The sequence below is a fragment of the Acomys russatus genome, chromosome 28, assembly GCF_903995435.1.
Source record: "Acomys russatus chromosome 28, mAcoRus1.1, whole genome shotgun sequence".
NCBI classification, from domain to species: domain Eukaryota; kingdom Metazoa; phylum Chordata; class Mammalia; order Rodentia; family Muridae; genus Acomys; species Acomys russatus.
Genome location: NC_067164.1, coordinates 26908487 through 26931107, shown reverse-complemented (window position 1 = coordinate 26931107; position 22621 = coordinate 26908487). Strand labels below are relative to the sequence as shown.

The following is a 22621-nucleotide window of genomic DNA, read 5'->3' as shown; positions in this document are numbered from 1 at the left end:
CTGATTTATGACTTTTTATGCCACTCAATTAGACATCACTTTCAAACTTGGGTGGTTCCTTCGACAAACTAACTTGACCTCTGCTTGGGATTAAAGGCCACCCCTGGACCTAAGCTTTTCTTTACCTGAAATTTGCTTATACCAGACTGGCCTTGAACTCAGATCTACTTGCCTCTGTCTCCTGGTTTAAAGGTGTGTGTGTATTCCAGCTGGATTGCACAGACATAGGAGGTCTTTGGATGTGTTCTCTTGCCAGAGAAGCCATGTTCTGAATTGAAATTCCTCTACACTGACCTCTACACGAGCACTCATACACATACATGTAATTAAAGATTTATTTTAATATTGATTTATCTACCAAGAAAAGACTTGATACCCTATGAGCATATACAGGGGGAAGAGGTCCCCCTCAATCACAGTCATAGGGGAAGGGAGTAAGGGGAAAATAGGAGGGAGGGAGGAATGGGAGGATACAAGGGATGGGATAAGAATTTAGATGTAATATGAATAAATTAATAAAACAAATTTTTTAAAAAGATTGATTTATTATGTATACAGTGTTTTGCTTGCATATATGCCTTCACACCACAAGAGAGCACCAGATCTCATTATAGATGGTTTCTGGGAATTGGACTCAGGACCTTTGGGAGAACAGCCAGTGCTCTTAACCTCTAAGTAATTTCTACAGCCCCATACGTATGTGTGTTTGTTTTGGTTTTTCGAGATAAGGTTTCTCTGTGTAGCCTTGGCTGTCCTGGACTCACTTTGTAGACCAGGCTTGCCTCTGAACTCACAGCGATCCACCTGCCTCTGCTTCCTGAGTGCTGGGATTAAAGGCATGCACCACCACACCTTGTTGGAATAAAGTTCTTAATATGACTTTGGAAAAGTCATCCAAGAATCTACTGTGCTTCTGAAGCAAGGAGCTTCTTTTCAGTGTCAATTAGAAAAACAGGTATCCTGGAGGAAATGGGCAGAGAATCGAAATAGGCAAGTAGCTCATATATGCCAGGAAACAGCGCTCAATCCATTAGAAACCAAAACTACACACTAAAAGCCCAGTTGCAGAGCGTGTAGCAGCAGGAGGAGCCATTCAGTGCCAAGCCTCGTGTACTTGAAATCCCATCTCTAAACAAATAAGTAAAAGCAGGGTTCATGTTTTCTCTCAGTGTGTAAGACAAATATTTGACTTTGCAGATGAAAAAAGTCACTTTCATTGTAACAATATGACTATAAACCCGGCCGTGGTGGGGCGGTGGCGCATGCCTTTATTCATAACACTCTAGGAGGCAGAGCCGGGTGATTTCTGAGTCCAGTCTCTTCTGCAGAGTGAGTTCCCAGTCTTGAAAGATAACAACAAAGGTGTGGATATACTTTCATTTCCAAATAATAGTACAAAACTAAAGTCCTCTCCAACTCCCTAACTTTTGTTTTGTTTTGTTTTGTTTTTTGTTTTTTCGAGACGGGGTTTCTCTGTGTAGCCTTGGCCATCCTGGACTCACTTTGTAGACCAGGCTGGCCTCGAACTCACAGCAATCCGCCTGCCTCTGCCTCCCGAGTGCTGGGATTAAAGGCGTGCGCAACCACGCCCGGCTTCCAACTCCCTAACTTTTGAAGTTGGATTGCATACTTGTTACTGTAGAGGCCAACGAATGCCATTTTGTGTTCAGGGCCTGAGAACTTGACACCCACACCCACCCCCGCCATCCTGTAGTTCCACGCGAGTTTCCAGGGAGAGCCACGAACTTACAGCTAGCAACTGTTCCTAGGAGCTTGCACCCGGGATCAACCAATCAGAGCTATAGGTAACAGTGACCAGAACAAACAAAAAACTTCCCCCTGTTGTCTGGCCCTGGACCTCGCCAATCAACTTAAAGGGCAACATTCCTTTCGGCCTCTGACCTGTCATGTAACCGCAAGGCTTGGAAACCCCTGCCTACAGTTTTTCCCTTTAAAAGCCCTGTCCCCTAGCCCTAGGGGCCACCATCTTCCCGACTTACAAGGGGGCTAACAGTCTGAGCTTGATCAGTAAACGAGGCCCTGTGTGATTTGCATTGGGTTGATTCCTGGTGGTCTTGCGGGGGGGGGGGGGTTGTCTCATGACGTGGGCATTAGACTACTATAATATGCCTCTTAGGAGTGCAAATATCTTGGTCATACAGAAAAATGTACTTTTTTCTCAGGTTTACCAAAGAAAGATGTATTGTGGTTTAAATTTTTTTTTCAAGGCAGCCAAGTGCGTTGGCACACACTTGTAATGCCAGCACTCAGGAGGCAGAGGCAGGCGGATCTCTGTGATTTCGAGGCCAGCTTGGTCTACAAAACAAGTCCAGGACAGCCAAGGCTACACAGAGAAACCTTGTCTCGGAAAAAAAAATTTTTTTTTTCCCCTCACGCCAAAATAGGTTTAAATCTACATTCTGGACATGTTTGGACTTTTAAAGATATTTAAAAGTATGCTTTCAGTAAGTAATGCTTTCCCTTCTGCAAAGGGATCAAAATTGTTTAGCACCCGTGGAGTGTAAAATTGGCGAGGAATCTACCCCAAATAAGCCGGGTGATCAGCCACAGAAATTAATAGTCAGAGACCAAGGGCTCCCGAGACTGATTGAGGCAACATAGCGGGGCGCCTAACGCGCCTGCGCGGCGGAAGTGCGGGTCTGGTCACGTGGCCACGGGAGGCGGGGCTGGGAGGAGCTGCGGCGTACCGGTCCTGAGGGCGGCGGCCTGTGGTGCCTGGGCGCGCAGTGGCCAGGGACCCGGCCGGCGCATGCCAGTCCCCGGCCGGAGCGTGAGGCGGGCGGCTGCGTGCACGCGGCGGTGGAGGGCCGGGGCAGCCAGGGAAGGCTGGACAGCCCGGGCTTGGCCGAGGGCGGTGCTCCGCCGCCGGCGAGCATCATGGCATCGCTGGCGGACCGGGTCCGGGGCAACGGGCGCATCGCCGCCGGGCTCCTGTTCAACTTGCTGGTGTCCATCTGCATCGTGTTCCTCAACAAATGGATCTATGTGCACCACGGCTTCCCCAACATGAGCCTGACCCTGGTGCACTTCTTGGTCACCTGGCTGGGCTTATACATCTGCCAGAAACTGGACATCTTTGCCCCCAAAAGTCTGCCGATCTCCAAGCTCCTGCTCCTGGCCCTGAGCTTCTGCGGCTTTGTGGTCTTCACCAACCTTTCTCTGCAGAACAACACCATAGGGACCTATCAGCTGGCTAAGGCCATGACCACGCCGGTGATCATAGCCATCCAGACCTTCTGGTACCAGAAGAGATTCTCCGTCAGAATACAGCTCACACTGGTGAGTAGCTACAGCTGTGCGAGCGCTACCCTGGCCAGCTACCTGGTTCTTTCTCCCCGGGAAAATTGAATACACCTTAGAGCCTGGCACCCCGGGAGCTCATTCCCATCATCCCGCCGGCTTACCTGGGGAGGGGTGGAAGAACCCATCTTGGCACATAGAGTTCTATGTAAATGTCTGCAGAGAATCACACTATTTTAGGATTGGCAGCTTTCCCCAAAAGAAGAAAACAGACAATTCAGTGTTCCCCGGCAATGTGTTTTATTAGTCTTGTTAAGACATCAGCCGTGGATTTAATCTCAACAGCATTTGCCTCTTTTTCTTTACAGATCCCTATAACTGTAGGTGTAATCCTAAATTCTTACTACGACGTGAAGTTCCATGCCCTGGGGATGGTGTTTGCAGCCCTTGGTGTGCTTGTTACATCTCTTTATCAAGTGGTTGGTAAACTTTTTTTTCTTTTATGTGCCTTTTTAGCAAATTCATAAATTTTGAAGCTGTAACCCAGGGTTTAGAAAATGCAGTAGAGAGACGATAGACTGTTGGGAATTGATAAATTGTCTAACTGGTGGTGAAGAGAACAGAGGAGACAGAGACACGTGGGTGTGTGAGGCTCACCCAGTGTCCATTTGTAAGTGCACAGCGCCCATGCAGAATCAAAGTTTGGAACCGATTTGGGTTCTTGGTTTTCCTTCTGAGAAGTCTTTATAAAATGAGCAGTAAGGCTTTGCTTCCAAAGTTTACTGCTCATGTTTGTCACTCACTCTTTAATTATAAAGTTGCTCTGAGGAAAAGTATACATTTCCAAACACAAGCATGAAAAGGCAGTGTTGGTGTTACAAAGCTTGCCTATTGGATCTTAGTAATTTGCCCATATCAGTAGTGTTTCTAGGTTTTTAAGTCCTTATGGGAACACAGTGCAAATACTGTAACCATAGACTCACTTCATTACCATAAGTTTCCAACAAGCTGGTTTTTGTGTGTGCAGTGGGGAGAAATAACAGGGTGAAGGGAACAGTGAAACAGTATTCTCTCTATACTGGAAACCTTGGTCTGGAAATTCTGGGTGTGCCTGCAGGAGGGGAATCAAAACCAAATACAACCAGTGTTCCCTCTGTCACAGAGCCCCAGGGGTGATAAAGTAAGGCATTCTAGTTAGGAATGGTAGCTCAGTGCTCACCTAAGCACCTTACTCTTTCCTGGTGTGACTGTCCCAGAAGCATGGTTCCAGAAAATACTATGCTTTGGGTGGGGGTGGGAGCGCTAAGGATGGACCCACCTCCTCCTTGCATTCGAAGCAAGCTCTGTACATTGAGCTAAAACTCACCTGGCCTGCTCGCAATGTCAGCAACAGCTGCTGCCTCTGCTGGTTGTCATCCTGGGATCAAACCCAAGACCTTGCACACACTAGGCAAGTACTCCACCACTCACCTACACCCAAGCTCGCTCTACCTTTTATTTTTTACACCTTTGTATTTTGTTTGTATGCACATGCACTCATGTGTATATGTACATGCCAGTCACCTGTGCATACAGAGGTCAGAGGGCAATTTTCAGAGTCTATTCTTCTCTTCTATCCTGTGGGTCCCTAGGATTGCACTTTGGCAGTCAGGTTTGACAGCAGGGACCTTTTCCCACTGAGCCATCTTTTTTTTTTTTTTTTTTTAAGATTTATTTATTTATTATGTATACAGTGCTCTGCCTGCATGACAGAAGAGGGCATTTGATCACATTATAGATGGTTGTGAGCCACCATGTGGTTACTGGGAATTGAACTCAGGACCTTTGGAAGAACAGCAGAACAGTCAGTAGTTCTCTTAACCTCTGAGCCATCTCTCCATCTCTCCAGCTCCCCACTGAGCCATCTTTATTGATCCTCTTTTTACTTTTTGTTGTAATGTTTTTTTGTACTTATTGTTTGGTTGATTGGTTGGTTGGTTTTGTGATGTTGTTTTTTTGGTTTTGTTTTTTGTTTTTTGTTTTTTTGGTTGGTTGGTTTTTGGTTTTTCTTTGTTTTGTTTTTTGTTTGTTTGTTTGAGACAGGGTTTCTCTGTGTAGCCTTGGCTGTCCTGGACTTGCTTTGTAGACCAGGCTGGCCTCAAACTCACAGTGATCCGCCTGCCTCTGCCTCCCAAGTGCTGGGATTAAAGGCTGTTTTGTTTTTCTTGAGACAGGACTATGTAGCCCTGGCTGGCCTGAAGCTCACTATGTAGACCAGGCTGTCGTGGAACTTACTGAGATCTGCTTGCCTTCTGAGTGCTGGGACTAAAAGCCTGCCATCATGCCTGACCTCTCTCTCTTTATTTTTTGTTTATTTCCCATCGAGACAGGGTTTCTGTGTAGCCCTGCCTGTTCTGGACTCACTTTGTAGGCCAGGCTGGTCTCAAACTCACTGAGATCCATCTGCCGCTGCCTCTCAAATGCTGGGATTAAAAGTGTGGCTGTGAACCACCATGTGGTTGCTGGGAATTGAACTCAGGACCTCTGGAAGAGCAGTCAGTGCTCTTAACTACTGAGCCATCTCTCCAGTCCTCTTTTTACTTCTTAAGAGAGAAGTATAGCCGGGCGGTGGTGGCACACGCCTTTAATCCCAGTACTTAGGGGTAGAGGCAGGTGGATCTCCATGAATTCGAGGCCAGGCTGCACTACAAAGCAAGTTCCAGGACAGCCAGAGCTGTTACACAGAGAAACCCTGTCTTGAGAGAGAGAGAGAGAGAGAGAGAGAGAGAGAGAGAGAGAGAGAGAGAGAGAGAGAGAGAGAGAGAAAGTATAGGCCTGTGTTACCACACCTGGTTTACTTGTTAAATATTAGAATTTCTTTAACTCCATATACATAACTTCAGTTCACATTACTCACTGGTGTTTTTGTTTTGTTTTGCTTGGGGTTTTGTTTCTTTGGCCATTTCTGTTCACAAAAGTTTCAAAATTGCTGTAGATTAGAATCAAAAGGTCCTATATCCCTAGGTTTGCGATGAGATTACTCAAGGAGCAACTTGAAGACCAAGGAGCGAAGGTTCTAATAAACAGCAACTATGTCAGAATAGGTAGACACCTTACACACTCCTGACAGCCCCTCCTGCTCCAGAAAATTCCTTTTAAACAAAAATTATATCTGCCTCTTGTATCCTAACTGGGTTTCTGAGTTATTTGATTTTTTTTCTGCTGCTGGGAACATTAAGGGAAGGTGAAAGAAGACAAGCTCTTAGCTGGAGAAAGACAATGGGCTTCTTTGTTTGACAGACATTTCCTTTATGCTCACCCTTAAGGACACAGTGAGGGAAAGCACTGTAGTCTACCATTGACCGCACATGTGCAGACTTGCCTCAGTCATGTCCCTCCAAGCTCAGGAGAGTCCTGGAGGGGCACCTGGAAATGGCAAAGCTACACATTTGCTGGGCAGTGAAGCACTGTGCCTCTCCTGTAATGCGTGTGAAAGCACAGAGCCCGTGATGTGTTTGGTGAGGTGTTACAGGTAGGTGATGCCTGGCAGCGAGGACCAGGAGGGAAAGATCTTGCTGTCACTCAGCGGGTGCCAGCAAAGGAGACCGTTTAGCTTGGGAAGAGGCTTCCTGGTGACTTGTGTTCAAGAAAGCACAGTCTAGTGGCAATGGAGGATACAGAGAGAAAGGGCGAAGAGCCTGGCCTAGGGCAGGGGTGTGAGCATCGGGCATCTATTTGGGAGGAAGAGTTAGTAGGACCCTATCGGCTAGGAGCCAGGAGAGTTAAGGAGGTGGGTGTCCGAGAGAGAAGTTAGCAGCAGGAGTGGAGGCTCACCTACAGACAGAGGGGCTTGATCTTACACAGGGCTGTGCAGACTAAGGGAAAGTGACCAGGAAGCCATGGTGGCTAAGAAGTTACAGATACTCGGGGTGGGGACCAGGAATGGAGGCCAGGGCTTGCCCAGCACGTACAAGGCCCTGTGTTCTATCCCCGGTGCTTGCAAGCATTTTTAAAAGATGCTGGGAAAAGAGGTCAGAGCTGTTCAGTGACTGCAGATAAGAAAACGAGTCAGTCAGATGGCTCTTTCCGGTGTGGCTTGCGGGGTGGTGGATCAGTTAGTAGGGTGTAGGAGGAACGCTGACCAGACCCTTGGTTAAGACAGCTGTCCCGGGTACGGCAGACAGGGAGGCTACCACAGGCAGGAAGGTGAGCTGGTACTGCCTCCAGCCTTGCTGCTTTTGCTCACAGCCATACTCCTGTAAGCGAGCCGGGGAAGAATCGGTTCTTTGTCCTTCATGGTCTCCGAAGACTCCTGGTGAAAGCTGGCAGGAGTGTGTGGTCACATTTCCTGCCTTTCCATTTCAGTCTTGGTGAATTCCTGTAATCTTGCTTTATGTAACAGAATACGTAGTAGATTTAGGAAACACAGGCCTATAGAGGCTGTTGAAAAGCCAGGCTGTCCCTGTCAGATCTGGTTCAAGCTAACAGCCATAATACTATGCAGAGCCTCTCTTTAGTCATACTTGTGAAGTATTTTAAGGGCATGGGATATAAGGGGCTGAGGTTTTTATTGAATGAGACAGTATTTTAGGGTTTCTGACGACTCCATTGTGCCCAGGTATATTGGTGAGAAATCTGACCTACAGAACAGTTCTCAGGAGGGGAAAATGTCTTCTGACACTGGGTGGGTTTTAAAGTGACTCTGAAGTCCATGTCTTTTCTAATGCACACATGGGGAGTCCATGTGGAATAAGAAACGGTCTAGTTCGTTGGTCAGTGGTTACCTAGCCTGCCACACTTCCACTTTTCTCAGGAAAGCAGGCCTGGTGCTGCATTTCTGCCTACACCTCTCACCTCCTTGTTTTTCTAATGCTTCTCCTGACACATGGGGGCTCTGGTAGAATCAGGAGAGCAGAGGGTGGCGCCGCAGGGTCAGTAGATCATCACAGACCACGTTCATAGAGCTCCTCCTCTGAGGTGCCCAGGTCACTCAGATCTCCCCGCTCTTTGAGGCCTTGTAGAATCATGAGCTATGTCCTCTCCCTTAGCCTGGCCCTGTGTGGTCTGACCGACGATGCTTTTCTTTGTGCCTGACTTGGTTTTTGTTTGTTTGTTTGTTTTGTTTTGTTTTTTGTTTGTTTGTTTGTTTTCCTCTCCCGGTTTTCAGTGGGTCGGAGCCAAGCAGCATGAACTGCAGGTGAACTCGATGCAGCTGCTGTTCTACCAGGCCCCCATGTCTTCGGCCATGCTGCTGGGGGCTGTGCCCTTCTTTGAGCCAGTGTTTGGAGAGGGAGGAATATTTGGCCCCTGGTCAGTTTCTGCCTTGGTAAGTTCTAACTGGTTTGGTGCCTAAGAATTCTAGTAATCACTCCTTTCCTAATGCAGTTCTGGGATTTGGGAGCCCAATCCGAAGTCTGCCCTCCCTCACCTTTAGTTCCTATGGCTACTCTCTAAGGCAGGCAAAATAAAAATTATTTTCATATGTAGAAACTGAGGCATAGGAAAATGAAAGGACTGGCCGAGACTGGGGCAGCTGGACACAGGCAAACCAGGCCGCCGCTCACTGTTTCCAGTGTCCAGTTACTGCTCTGTCCTACCAAGCTAGATCCCATACTTGTATTTTAATTTTATGTTTTCACAATGTAAATGTAAAAAATGGTGTCGTTTCATAAAATGCCACATACTGATTGTATAGCTCTTGAATATACATAAAAATATGAAGAAAGTGGAAGGTCCCAGAAGTGTAAGACAGCACTTTATCATGTTTTGGCTCTGACCTCCTGCCTTGAGATTGCTGTATGACCTGTTGTCTGCTGTCCCCCCGCAGCCCCCCACCCCTGTGCTCGCAGCTGCAAAGAAGGGGTACTCTTTCTCCACCTGCCTCGTGGTTGTTTGTGAGGTTAACATGGTGTCAACATAAAATGTCTAGAACAACTTTGAGCGTGTAAAGCCTTTTACTGTAAGTGTTGGTCATCATGACTTGTGTGTGTATGAATATAGTTATGTACACCTGCATGTGTGCGCCACATGTTGACACTGGGTGTCTTCCTCGGTAACTACACCTTTGTTTTTTCAGCAGGGTCTCTCTCAGGCCCTAGGAATCCTCTTGCCTCCACCTCCCCAGCAACTCCCAGCCTTTACATGGGGCCCTGGTATGTAAACTCAGGTCCTTGTGCTTGCACAAGTGTATTTCCACTGAGTCACCTCCCCAGGCATTATGTCTGCCTTGTCACGTGTTCTCTAAGTCCTTTCAGGGCAAGAGCTTTGTATATGCTGTGTGCCTCACAAAGCCTGGCCTGATACTGTAGTTACCCAATAAATGGGTCTTTGTTTTGTTTTTCTGTTTTAGCCCTAACTGTCCTGGAACTTGCTCTGTAGACCTGGCTGGCCTTGAACTCACAAAGATCCCAACAGCTGGGATGAAAGGCATGCACCACTGCCCAGCTCCAATAAACATTTTTGAATTAAGTAAGAATAAACATGAACAATTCATCAGAAATTAATCTGCAAGTACCCATGCTGCACCGTTAGCGGATGTGGTGGTGGCTGGGACTGTAGATATTCCGTAGACTGTTTGCTTACCTTTATCTTCTGATTTTCCCACTAGGTAAATGTAATGGTAACTTATTATAGCTGAGCTCAGTGGTGTGTGTCTGGGTCTCAGCTGCTGGAACCTGAGGCCAGAAGAGTCCTTGGGTCCAAGAACTTGAAGCAATAGAGGGAGACTCTGAGATCTGGGCGGGGGTAAGGCAAGAGAGAGCTGGGGGTGGGGGGGGTGGCGCACACCTTTAATCTCAGCACTTAGAAGGCAGAGACAGGAGGATCTATGTGAGTTCCAGGTCAGCCTCGTCTAAAAAGTGAGTCCAGGAGAGCTGCTACAACAGAGAAACCCTGTCTCAAAAAACCAAAAAAGAAAAAAGAAAAAAGAAAAAAAAAAAAATGAACCTAGAAATTCACATTCAAACTATATCTTTTGTTTTATTGGTGTATTTGCTTGCTTTTTAAAGGTTTCTTTTTGCTCCCAGTGTGTGTCTGTGTCTGTGTCTCAGAGGCCAGTGGTTTCAGATCCACTGGAACTGGAGTTACAAGGTGGTTGTAAGCCTACCTGAGTGCTGAGAACAGAACTCCGGTCCTGTGAAAAGAAAAGGGAGCGTTGTAACTGCTGAGCCATCTCCTCACTCCTCGGTTCATTGCTTTGTTATTTGTTGTTTTAGATAGCATTTCATAGAGCCAGGCTGGTCTCAAACTCACCTGAGGCAAAGCTGCTTTGACCCTCCTACTTCAGCTGCCCATATGTGGGGACTACACACGTGCTCCTAATACCGCCGCAAAGCCAGGCATTGCAGTTTCCCACTGCTTGTTGGACAGTTACTTTTTGTTTTTCGAGACAGGCTTTCTCTGTAGACCAGGCTGGCCTTGAACTTACAGAGATCCACCTGCCTCTGCCTCGTGGGTGCTGGGATCAAAGGCATGCACGACCACCACCTGGCTCCAAGTTGATTTTCTAAACTCACTTTTTGTAGGGTATTTGTTTGTTGAGACATGGCCTTGCTGTGCGTCTCTGACTAGCCTGGCACTCTGTAAGCCACACAGGCCTCAAACAGACAGTAATCCTCCTGCATCTACCTCAACATATAGAGCTGGGATGACCAGCATGTGTCATCTTGTTTTTAATGGTTGAAGTTCGCATTTTTTGAAAACTCCTAATGAGATATACTTGTTCATGGTTCTAGTGATTCTTTTGGTTTATCTGCAGCTTATGGTACTGCTGTCTGGAGTCATCGCTTTCATGGTGAATTTATCGATTTATTGGATCATTGGGAACACCTCACCAGTCACGTATCCTTTCCATGTGCTTCGGGCTGTGCGTAATCCTTGTTTCCCGCTTGTTACCGTTGAGTTTAACGTCATTACATAGCCTTTGTTAGTGGGCTGGGTTATTTCAACATGTTTATTGTCATATTTCGTTTGCATACATGCATATGTGATCACACCTTTCAAGGCCAGAGAAGCCGTCAGATTCCCTGGAACTGAGGTTACAGGTAGCTGTGAGCCTCCTCATGGGTGCTGGGCATATAACTCGGGTCTTCTGGAAGAACAGCTAGCGGCCTTAAGTGCTGAGCTCCAGCCCCTTTTTTGATTTTTTTAAGAATATCTTTCCACTCTAGTCTCTATGGAATTTATCAACTAGGGAAATGAGTTTGCTTTCTATAAAGGAGTACTTTTGGGTTTTCTTAAGTAGTAGCGATCTTTTCTCTTATAAAAAACATACTTAGCACCCTGACTCGCTGATACTGGGTTAAGTGATATTTACTGAATGGATAGAAGAGCGGGGGCTTAGAGTGGAGTCACTTTTCAGTGTAGTCAACTTATGTAACGGAAGATCGTTTCACACCCTCAGCATCTGACTTTAGACTGTGTCTGCATTTATTTGGAAACAGGTGTTCTTGTTTCCAAATGAGTAAAATGTTCTTAATATTCTAAATTTACAATAGAAAACTGAAGTTATGTGTAGAAGATGAAATTCCACAGCTAGTTTTCACCAGTCTGTCTGTAATTCTCCCTGTCTTTCGTTTCGTTTCATTTGGCCCTATTCCTACTTGTAGGCAAACGTGAAGAATGAATCTTCTTATATGAAAGGGGTAGCTTAGTACTCTCTCCTTTAAAGAGCAGACTTACAGCTGACTTACAGGGTGATGGCTCATCCCTGTGGTCCCAGGACTTGGGATGCCAAGGCAGGATTCCCATGTGGTTTTTGTTTTTTAATATTTATTATGTGTACAGTGTTGTACCTGCCTGTTCACCTGCACACCAGAAGAGGGCACCAGCTCTCATTATAGATGGTTGTGAGCCACCATGTGGTTGCTGGGAATTGAACTCAGGACCTCTGGAAGAGCAGCCAGTGCTCTTAACTTCTGAGCCATCTCTCCAGCCCTCCCCTGTGTCTGAAGCCAGCCTGGGCTATAGTCTAAGACCTCATTTATAGAAACTAGAGAAGAAAAACCTATGCTGACTTACATAAACGAGTAAAGACTGAGACGACAAAAGAACAAACAGCCTATCTGCCTAGTATCCATAAGTAACAGGGATCATAGTCCTTAAAACTGATTTAGACAGCAGGTGAGGGGCCTGAGGAGCAAGGGCACCTGTGCAGCTGAAGCAGGGGTGTGGGCTGAGAGGCAGGGAGAGCTGGATGCATGAGGCTGGATGTCACGGGGTTGGGGGGGGGGGGGAGGGCTTGCAGCAGCAGAGGTGGGGTATGGCCTCGGGTCCTCATGGAAGCTCAGTAGAGACCTGTGGTGCCACAGGTGAGTTTCTCACCTTGTGGTATTCACTTTGAGGCCAAGCTGCTTTGTTTGGAAGCCTGTGCTGTCCTTGAACGGTGGACAGCAGCATGGCATGTGTCTGCCACTAGATGACAGCAGCCCCCCAGCTGCCCCCACCGCAACAGTCAGAAATGTCTACAGATGCTGCTCATGTGGCTGAAGAAATTGGACTAGAGGAGGTAGGCAGAAGGGAGTCATCAGAAAACCACTGCAGTTTCTAGTTTGTTAAGTACTGCTTTGTGGGGCTACGGAGGTGGCCCAGCAGTTAAGAGCACTGCTGTTCATCCAGAGGATCAAAGTTCGGTTCTTCGAACCCACCACAGGCAGCTCACAATTCTTTTCTTTTCCTTTTTTTTTTTTTTTTTAAGATTTATTTATTTATTATTATGTATACAGCACTTTGCCTGCATGTACATCTGCAGGCAGAGGAGGACATCAGATCACATTATAGATGGCTATGAGCCACCATGTGGTTGCTGGGAATTGAACTCAGGACCTCTGGAAGAGCAGACAGTGCTCTTAACCACTGAGCCATCTCTCCAGCCCCCACAGCTCACAATTCTTGTAGGGGATCTGATCCTCCTCTGGACCGCGCACGCACACTGCATACACTCACACAGACAGACACACGTGTAAAAATGAACATCTTCTCTTAGGGTGCCAGCTTATTACCCAGAGGGAATGGTGAGAAGCCCTGCACTGTGAACACATTTCCAGTAGCACCAACACGCTTCCTCAACAGTTGAACATGGAGCAGTGAGGTTGGGTCCCATGTATATTGCAGTGGCTGTCCAGATAGGCCAGCTTGGAGGTCTGAAATGCAGGGTTTGGGGACGAGGCCTCAGCTACAGGGATTCCAGTCGGTGTAGAGATGTGATGTGAATGGTGACTGAGACTACTCAGCAAACAAGTCAGAAAAGACCTGAAAAGACTGGACCCTGGACCCCTGCACTTTCAGGGTGAGGAGGAGGAGGAGGAGGCCCCTGAGGAGGAGAGGTGGGAACCACTGTGTCAGGGAGACTGGCAGTTTTGACCCGAGGACGTTCTGGTGAGGGGAAGCCTGCCCGGAGAAGAGAGAACTGAATTGCACTCTGTTTTCACTTCCTAAGAAGAGCCACTGAGGAGTGTCAGTCAAATTTGCCTTCCCTTTCTGTAAATGCCTTTGCCAGGCCATGAGCTGCTTAGCAAGGCGGGGAGTATCTGACGCTAACCTCTGAGATAAGGCATATCTCACTGCGGCACTGTGACAGCCATCCCCGGGGACATCTGCTGCATCTCAAGTATCAGCTCCACTGGCAAGTGCCCTGGGAGCTGCCCAAGCTCCCCTGCGGGCCGCTGCCTGGTCTCTTTTGGTTGTTGCTTTTTTTATTTCGTGGAGCACTCTCGTATAGCCCAGGCTAGCCCCCCTGCTTCAGCCTCACTGGTGCTGGGGTTACAAACCCGACTCGCCATGGCCAGGTCTACCACTTCCTGGGAGCCTTGTGTGTGTTTTGGGAGCTCGAGACTTAGGATCTCTCTGTCAGCTCATTGTCCACATCACAGCAAAGGGAGTGGGGTGTGAGAGAAGCAGAAGAGAAACCGGGGGCATCGGCAGCTCCAGTGCTCAGTGGTCCTGCCGAGCACAGGCGCTGGCTGTACAAGCTTACAGTGAGCAGGATGGTGCTTGCTGCATACCAGTCTTTGCAGATAGTAATTAATCTAATCCCCATCAACTGTAGAGGGCAGACACAAGATCATCTTACATTTAATAGACAGGAAAACTGAGGCACGAGGCAGTAGCTGCTTTTAAGTTGTTGCTAGGAAGAACACGTAGTTTTCTATCATCTGAAGAGTAATACAATATTATTTTAGATAGAAAAATAATTATGTATAAAATATAGCAGGAGAGTAATTTCTGAGGGGTATATATGTATGTGGTTTGACTTTTTTAGCCTGAACTTTGAAGCTGAATAGATCCACCTTTGTTTAGACTTGAACTGTGTCATTTGGTTATTACAGTCTGTTGAGGTGACTCAGCAGGCATACCTTCCACCAAGCTGGAGGACCTAAGTTCAATCCCTGGGGCCCACATAGTAGGTCTATAAGTTGTCCTCTGACCTCCATATCTGTGCCTTGCCATGCTCATCCGCATGGCACACACATGACTACATAAATGTAGGGGTTTTGTTTGTTTGTTTTGTTCGAGACAGAGTTTCTCTGTGTAGCCTTGGCTGTGCTGGACTCACTTTGTAGACCAGGCTGATCTCAAACTCACAGAGATCTGTCTGACTCTGCCTCCCAAGTGCTGGGATTACAGGCATGTGCCACCAGGCCTGGCTCCAAATAGTTATTTTTTAGTTATTAAAGTTTCTGAGCCTCCACAGTGGTAAGATGAGGAGGGTGAGCGCAGTGGGCCAGGGGTGCTCATGGAAGAGTGCCTAACAGCTGCCGCTGCCGCTGCTCCCTTGGGCTCCTCTCTCCCTCACCCTCCTAATCTTGGGTATACTGGAAGTTTTCATCGAGTCAGCTCCCTGGCACCTGGCACATCTCAGCTCACTACCAGTGACAGTCTATTGGAGATGCCACTTCATAGCATGACCATAAACTACTCTGAACACCCTTCCCATACGTTCCTTTTTTGGAGAGGTCACCAGGATACTTGAGGCAGTCTCTTCTCACTTTGGAGTGTATATATGTGTAGCTTAGTTCCAACCTGGAAGAATAAATACAGGAGCTAGAGAGACAGCTCAACAGTGAAGAGCACACCCTGCTGTGCCGAGGACCTGAGTTTGGCTCCCAACACTGACACCAGATGGCCACAGCTGCCTGTAATTCCAACCCCAGGGAATCCAACACCCTCTCTGGCCTCCATAGGCGTCACACTCTATACACACACACACACACACACACACACACACACACACACACACCATTTTAATGTTATATCACCATTTTCTTTTTTTTATTTGTTATTATGTATACAGTGCTCTACCTGCATATACACCTGCAGGCCAGAAGAGGGCATGAGATCACATTATAGATGGTTGTGAGCCACCATGTGGTTGCTGGGAATTGAACTCAGGACCTCTGGAAGAGCAGACAGTGCTCTTAACCTCTGAGCCATCTCTCCAGCCCCCATATGTCACCATTTTCACATCTGTAAGTTGCTAACGGCATGCCTGGAGAAAGTGTGATTAGCCCAGCATGTCACCTTTAAATGCATGGCAGCTCTTGAGTCCGTGTTGCATGACATTCTTCCAGCCACAGGTAGCCGTTGCCATGTGTGCAGTATTAATGTGCATCTGTGTGACCCTAACATCTAGCTCCTTGCGCCTTTGTCTCCTTACCTGACCCTCTCAGCTACAACATGTTCGGTCACTTCAAGTTCTGCATCACCCTGTGCGGAGGATACGTTTTATTTAAGGATCCACTCTCAGTAGCCCAAGGACTTGGCATCTTGTGTACGCTATTTGGGATCCTCACCTACACCCACTTTAAACTCAGCGAACAGGAAGGAAGTAAGAGTAAGCTGGCCCAGAGGCCCTGAGCTCTGGCAGAGAAAAGAAAGTCGCCCCAAAGAAATGAGAAATGTCAGCTGTGTAAGTCTATGGAAAGGCTGCCGTGCAAAGTCCACTCAGTGACTTTCGAAACGTATTTTCTTCACAGATAAGACATTTTGGTACCTTTTATCGATTTAATTTTTTAAAACCAATGTGATTCAGGCTTCTTTTCAAAGACTTTTCATGAGGCAAGAGCCGTCACTCAACATTAGTGTTTGCCTAGCACGTGTGAGGCCCTGGCCTCAGACGGCAGCACCTTCCCGGGATGACAGGAGCCACTGAGAAGATGGGTCTGTCCTACCAACCATAATATGGAAAGCTCGCTTCCGTAGGAACAACAACGGGGTGCACACTCCGGTACTGCAGGGGCACTGTGGCTGGTCAGTGTCCATGCTGTCCCCAGGAAAGGCATACAGGACTCGTGCATGCTCATTCAAGGTTCCCGCCGTGAACCTTGAGGTGCTCCCACCATGAGGTTTGCTAGACTGTAGTCAGTGTTTAGGGCAGTGCAGGCAACCGAAGCCAGAGTCTTGCGCTTGCTGGACAAACACCCACAGACCTCAAGTGAGAAGGAGCGGCTTTATTTCCGTGGTTTGCTTTAGCCTCCTTATCACTGGGCAGGGTGGTGGTGATGGCTGTCCTGAAACAGGGTCTCACTGAGCAGCCCTGGCTGGCCTGGAATTCTCTACATAGACCGAGCTGGCTTTGAACTCTGCCACCACGCCTGGCCTTTAGCTCCTTTATTATCTCATTATAGAATGGAAATATTTATAGAAAACAAGCATTCATAGACATGGTCATAAAACAAATTACAATGCTGGAAGTCACTTTTTTAGTAGAAAATTGATGTTAAGTTTTTCCCAGCCAGGCATAGTGGCACAGACCATTAACCCCAGCACTTGGCAGACAGAAACGGATGGATCGCTGTGAGTTTGAAGCCAACCTGATCTACAAAGTACAAAGTGAGCCCAGGACAGCGAAAGCTACACAGAGATGCCCTGTCTTGGAAAAAAAAAAAAAAAGAACAAAAAAGAAGAAGTTGTTGGACAGGGCAGGGCTTGTGCGCCTCTAGTCACCAGTGTCTGGAATGGTGGGGCAGGGCTACTGGAGCCCAAAGCCAGCTCCACGGCGTAGACTCCGCCTGTGCCAGAGTGTCTGGGCCGTAAGTAGCTGGGCTTGGGAGGAATGACAGTCTCACTGGTCGTCTTGTGGCTTTGAGCTTTCAGTGAGTTCTAGATGCTATATGAAGTTAAAAAAAACAACAAGAGTCCATGATTAAGTGGCTCAAAGAAAAGCATGTGAGGCTGGGGAGTGTAGACCAGGAGTCGGCCTGCCTAGCTTGCGGGAGGTACCATCTCCCAGCAACAGCAAAAGCAGTCTGTCCGTGGACTAGGTAGGGCTCTTTTTATCCTGCTAACTGCTTTCCCAGCTTCCTTGAATATTTCATCTTGGTGATTTCTAAACTGGCCTTCCTCCCTCCCGACACTCCCTCCCTCCCACATAACGGAGCAATGTAGGGGGAGCATTGTGGCGTTGGAACTGGATTGAATTATGCCTTTGATTTTTTACTTTATTTTATTTTTTTAGGTTTTTCAAGACAGGGTTTCTCGGTGTTATCTTGGCAGTTCTAGGCTCACTTTGTAGACCAGGCTGGCCTCAAACTCACATCAATGCGCCTGCCTCTGCCCCCAAGCGCTGGGATTAAAGGCGGGCAGGCACCATCACACCCGGCCCTTTTTTTTTTTTTGGTTTTTATGCAGCAGGTTAGAGCAAAACTATCCAAATTCTAGGCAGAAACTTGGTGGGAAATAGGAAAGACATGAAAGAAAAGTAAAAAACTGGCTAAGATTTTGCTAGTTGTGTGAAGTTTCAGAGGAATCTCGAAATAGTTGTAGTTGAGATGCAGGAAGAATACGTGATCTCCAGCAAACAGGGCGCTGGGTATTTGATTGCAAAAGTGTGCGTCTGCCTTCCAGTACCCCATCATCTCACCATTAAAAGCAGCATAGACGACCTCGCAAGAGTCACATCTCTCTTGAAATGAGAGATGTTTTCTTTCTTTCTTTTGTTTTTTTGTTTGTTTGTTTTGTTTTGTTTTTCAAGACGGTTTTCTCTGTGTCACCTTGGCTCTCCTGGACACTCTGTAAACCAGGCTGGCCTCGAACTCACAGAGATCTGCCTATTTCTGCCTCCCGAGTGCTGGGATTAAAGGATTGCACCACCACCGCCCCACTGAAATAATTTTTCCTAAACATACACTTTTTGTGAGAAAACAGCTTAAGACAAAGAACCGTATCTGTACCTACATTGTGACTTTAAATTTCATCTTAATTTTTTCTTCACAGAGAAAGGGAACTTTTAGTATCTCTTAGGTTTTTTTTTTGTTGGTGGTAGTGGTTTTTAGTGTGTTGTTTTGTTTTGTTTTTTAACCAAATAGAAGAGCCTGGGTTTTATATCCCTAGCACTGCCAAAACAAAAACAAAACCTTCAAGTAATCAGGAGACAGGTTGGCCAAGGAGGCCCTTTCCTATATCCCAGAACTAGAGGGGGAGGGGGCTGAAAGTTTCTTGGCCATGTTGGCCACACAGACTTTCAGGGCAGCCTGAATTACATGCTTAGATACTATTAAGAGGAAAGAAAATATGCCTGTTTTAGGATTTTTTTTTTCCTGGCCCATTTAAAGTACAGAGCCTCATTAAATATATATTTTGGAAAATGTCATTGTGGTGGTCTTTTGCTTTCACACTTTGATTGTTTTAAATATCTCAGTTTACAGAAGTGGGTCATTGTGCTTAGAATTGCAGCTCATGCCATCTCTACCATATGGACTTTTGGTATTATGGTCAAGAAACATTTTCTATGTATACTTAAATCAATGTATAACTATTTGGCAAAAGCTAAAAGTATCCCAGCACAGAGCTCATCTAGCCACTGTGTGTTAGGGACAACTGAGTTGGCTTGTACTGTGTACTCCTCGCTGTAAATAAAACTTGAGGACCACGGGCGATTCAAATAGGAAAGTAGCTGATGTCAGAAGGAATGAGGAACACAGTTGCAGCACGAGTGACCGCCTGATTATGTAACTGAATAAACTGATAAGCCATTCTCACCCTGGGATTAAAGGCGTGCGCCACCATGCCCGGCCTGTGCTTCGCTTTTAAAAAATACTTTAAGACTTGCTGTTTTTAAATCAATAATGTCTTGAAGTTTATTTCAGAGCAACACGAGTCACTCAAAGCATAGTAAATTTGCCTGTTTTGAAACAGGCCCCGTGTAGCCAGGCTGGCTTTGCTGTGTCACTGAGGGTGATGCAATCTTCTTGCCTTCACCTCCAGAGTGCTGGGCTAAAGGTTTGAGCCACCACACCCTGCCATGTGTGTGTGTTTAACGTCTAAGCTTCCTCTTTTCCAATCTTAGGATCCCATACCAAGCGTGTGTTTTCCAGCCCAGTGTTTTTATTGGTTAGCCAGGCATGTGTTTTCAGTTTCCTGTTTCTGCAGCTCCTCTTTCTTCAGTTAGAAATCAGACCTACATTCACTGCGGGAGAGGAGCGGATAGGTCTTACCATCGGGTCTGGGAGGCACAGAATCAGTCTGAGGCCTACTAACAGCTCTGCTAGGACTTCCTGTGACAGTGACTGGGCTCCGGGTGTGTGTCTGGCTGGAGTTCAAGAGCAAGGACAGCCCTCGCAGCCTGTGCTTCTTGGAGAATTGTGGAGAGACTTACTGATCACAGTTGTAAGAACTAAAAAGAAAAAAAAAAAAATGAGCTGGGCGTGGTGGCGCACGCCTTTAATCCCAGCACTCGGGAGGCAGAGGCAGGCGGATCGCTGTGAGTTCGAGGCCAGCCTGGTCTACAAAGCAAGTCCAGGATGGCCAAGGCTACACAGAGAAACCCTGTCTCGAAAAACCAAAAAAAAAAAAAAAAAAAAAAAAATATGTGTGGGGTTTTGCTTGCACACACCGCAAGCACAGCCAGAAGAGGGCAGTCCATGCCCTGGAACTGAAGTTAACTGAAGACATTGGTTTCTCATCCAAAGCATGTTTGGATTTGCTCACTTCTACTCTAAAAGCCTTAAGCAAGCGATTCTCTTTTTCTCTGCTGCCTTCTAGTCAGGGCTGTTCCTGTACCGTCTCGCCTGTGGAACACAAGTGCAAGTTTGACGATTTCTGGGGAATCTTTTGCTCTTTAGACCCAAGGGACAGAGGTGGCTGGTTGTGCCCCAGCCCAGCTGTTTTACAGCCCAGTTCATCTGTGGATGTCTGAAATCACTAGCGCTGTGAAGAGACCCTGGTCCGGGGTGTGGCCTCCGCAGCAGAGTCCTGGCCTCCAGGCTGCAGGCTGTCTGTTCCGGCTTGGGAAGGAAAGCCCTGTTTGGTAGGGGTGCTTTGAATTGTTACTTGGAACTTGAGGCATATCCCTGAGCATCTGGGTGTTGTGTTTGTTTTGTTTTGTTTATAGTGGGGTTTTTTTGTTGTTGTTTGGGTTTTGTTGGGTTTTTTGTTTTGGTTTGGTTTGGTTTGGTTTGGTTTGGTTTTGCGGGGTAGGGGAGTTGGTTTGTTTTGTTTGATTTTTCGAGACAGGGTTTCTCTGTGTAGCTTTGGCTGTCCTGGACTCACTTTGTAGACCAGGCTGACCTCAAACTCACAGCGATCCACCTGCCTCTGCGAGTGCTGGGATTAAAGGCATGTGCCACCACCCCTGGCTGTTTATAGTGCTTTTTATTTTTACATAAAAATTTTAAACTTTTTTATTGATGTGATTTTCATATCCTGCATCCTAATCCTACTCATTTTTTTTTCTTTCTTTCTTTTTTTTTTTGGTTTTTTTCGAGACAGGGTTTCTCTCTGTAGCCTTGGCTGTCCTGGACTCACTTTGTAGACCAGGCTGGCCTCGAACTCACAGCGATCCGCCTGCCTCTGCCTCCTGTCTTTCTTTTTCTTTACTTTTTTTTTTTGGTTTTTCAAGACAGGATTTCTCTGTGTAGCCTTGGCTGTCCTGGACTAACTTTTCAGACCAGGCTGGCCTCAAACTCAGAGATCTGCCTGCCTCTGCCTCCCGAGTGCTGGGATTAAAGGCGTGTGCCACCACACCCGGCTTCATTTTCTTATTCTACCATATCTAACTTTCAACCCTTGCAACTTTCCCCACTAAAAGGAAACAAACAAATGAAACCTCGCCGTGGAAGCTGCAGTGTGTCATGGTGTGTCCCACAGTACATACCCTTTTGTCTACACATCTTAACTTGCAGAGATGTTCACTGCAGTGAGTCGTTGGTCTGGTTCGAGGCCTCTGGCTTCTGCTGTACCATCAACACTGGATCCTCACCTGGACTCCTCTGGGATACCCTGTTGTTGCCTTGTGTCATGGAGATCCTGCAGCTTTGGATCTGCAGGACCAGCCTCGTCACATGCTCCAGCAGTTCATCGATGGGATAGATGTTGAGATGCCCCAACTCAAAGCCCTACATCTGAGCCTGCGTGGTAGCTGAGTTGGTCAGCCCGCCAGCTTTCCTGCATATCAGACATTTACACCAAGATTCATAATATAGTAGCAAAATTACAGCTACGAAGTAGCAATAAATAATTTTTTATGGGCCTGGAGAGATGGCTCAGAGGTTAAGAGCACTGTCTGATCTTCCAGAAGTCCTGAGATCAATTCCCAGCAACCACGTGGTGGCTCACAACCATCTATAATGAGATCTGATGCCCTCTTCTGGCGGGCAGATACACATGCAGGCAGAACATTGTATATGTAATAAATGTTTTTTTTTTTTAAATAATAATTTAGCTGCATGTGGTGGTACACACCTTTAATCCCAGCACTCTGGAGGCAGAGGCAGGTGGATCTCTTATTTTATTATTTTATGGTTGGGGGTCACCACAGCCTGAGGAACTGTATTAAAGGGTCGCAGCGTTAGGAAGGTTGAGAACCACTGTGTTAGAGGAAGCCTACTGTAGTAGAGCTCCAAACTCCTGTAACAGCCGAGAGGATAGAGCCGCGTGTGGAGAGGGTAGGTTTCAGCTTGGCCTAAGCAAAGCCATCTTGTGTCACAGCTACCATGATGGTCAAGTAATCCTGGTCTGCCCCTCCCACTCCACATGCATAGTTTCCCTGCATGCTATGCACAGACAACAATCAGAGTGGGATGTGGCTCTTCCTGAGCAGACCCTACTGCAGTCAACACCAGGAATGTGCATTCGGGCTTTGATGCTGACTCCAAATAAGCTGGTATACTCTGGCTTGGATGGATAAGAATCACTTTTGAGCTGGACGTGGTGGCATATGGCTTTAATGCCAGCACTTGGGAGGCGGCAGATCTCTGAGTTCGAGGCCAGCCTGGTCTACAAAGAAAGTCCAGGAGAGCCAAGGCTACACGGAGAAACCCTGTCTTGAAACCCCCCCCCCAAAAAAATTTTTTTTTTTTTGGTTTTTCGAGACAGGGTTTCTCTGTGTAGCCTTGGCCATCCTGGACTCACTTTGTAGACCAGGCTGGCCTCGAACTCACAGCGATCC

The 22621-nt window shown here is 47.0% G+C and overlaps 1 protein-coding gene across 1 annotated transcript; it reads left to right on the top strand.

Annotated features, from left to right (window-relative positions):
* The first annotated feature begins 2722 nt into the window (after positions 1 to 2722).
* Positions 2723 to 16543, top strand: Slc35e3 (solute carrier family 35 member E3). Its single transcript, XM_051170854.1, has 5 exons — positions 2723 to 3300; positions 3630 to 3740; positions 8408 to 8566; positions 10997 to 11079; positions 15906 to 16543. Exons 1-5 carry the CDS (start codon positions 2899 to 2901, stop codon positions 16090 to 16092), a joined length of 942 nt encoding a protein of 313 aa, XP_051026811.1. The 5' UTR covers positions 2723 to 2898; the 3' UTR covers positions 16093 to 16543.
* The last annotated feature ends 6078 nt before the right edge of the window (positions 16544 to 22621 follow it).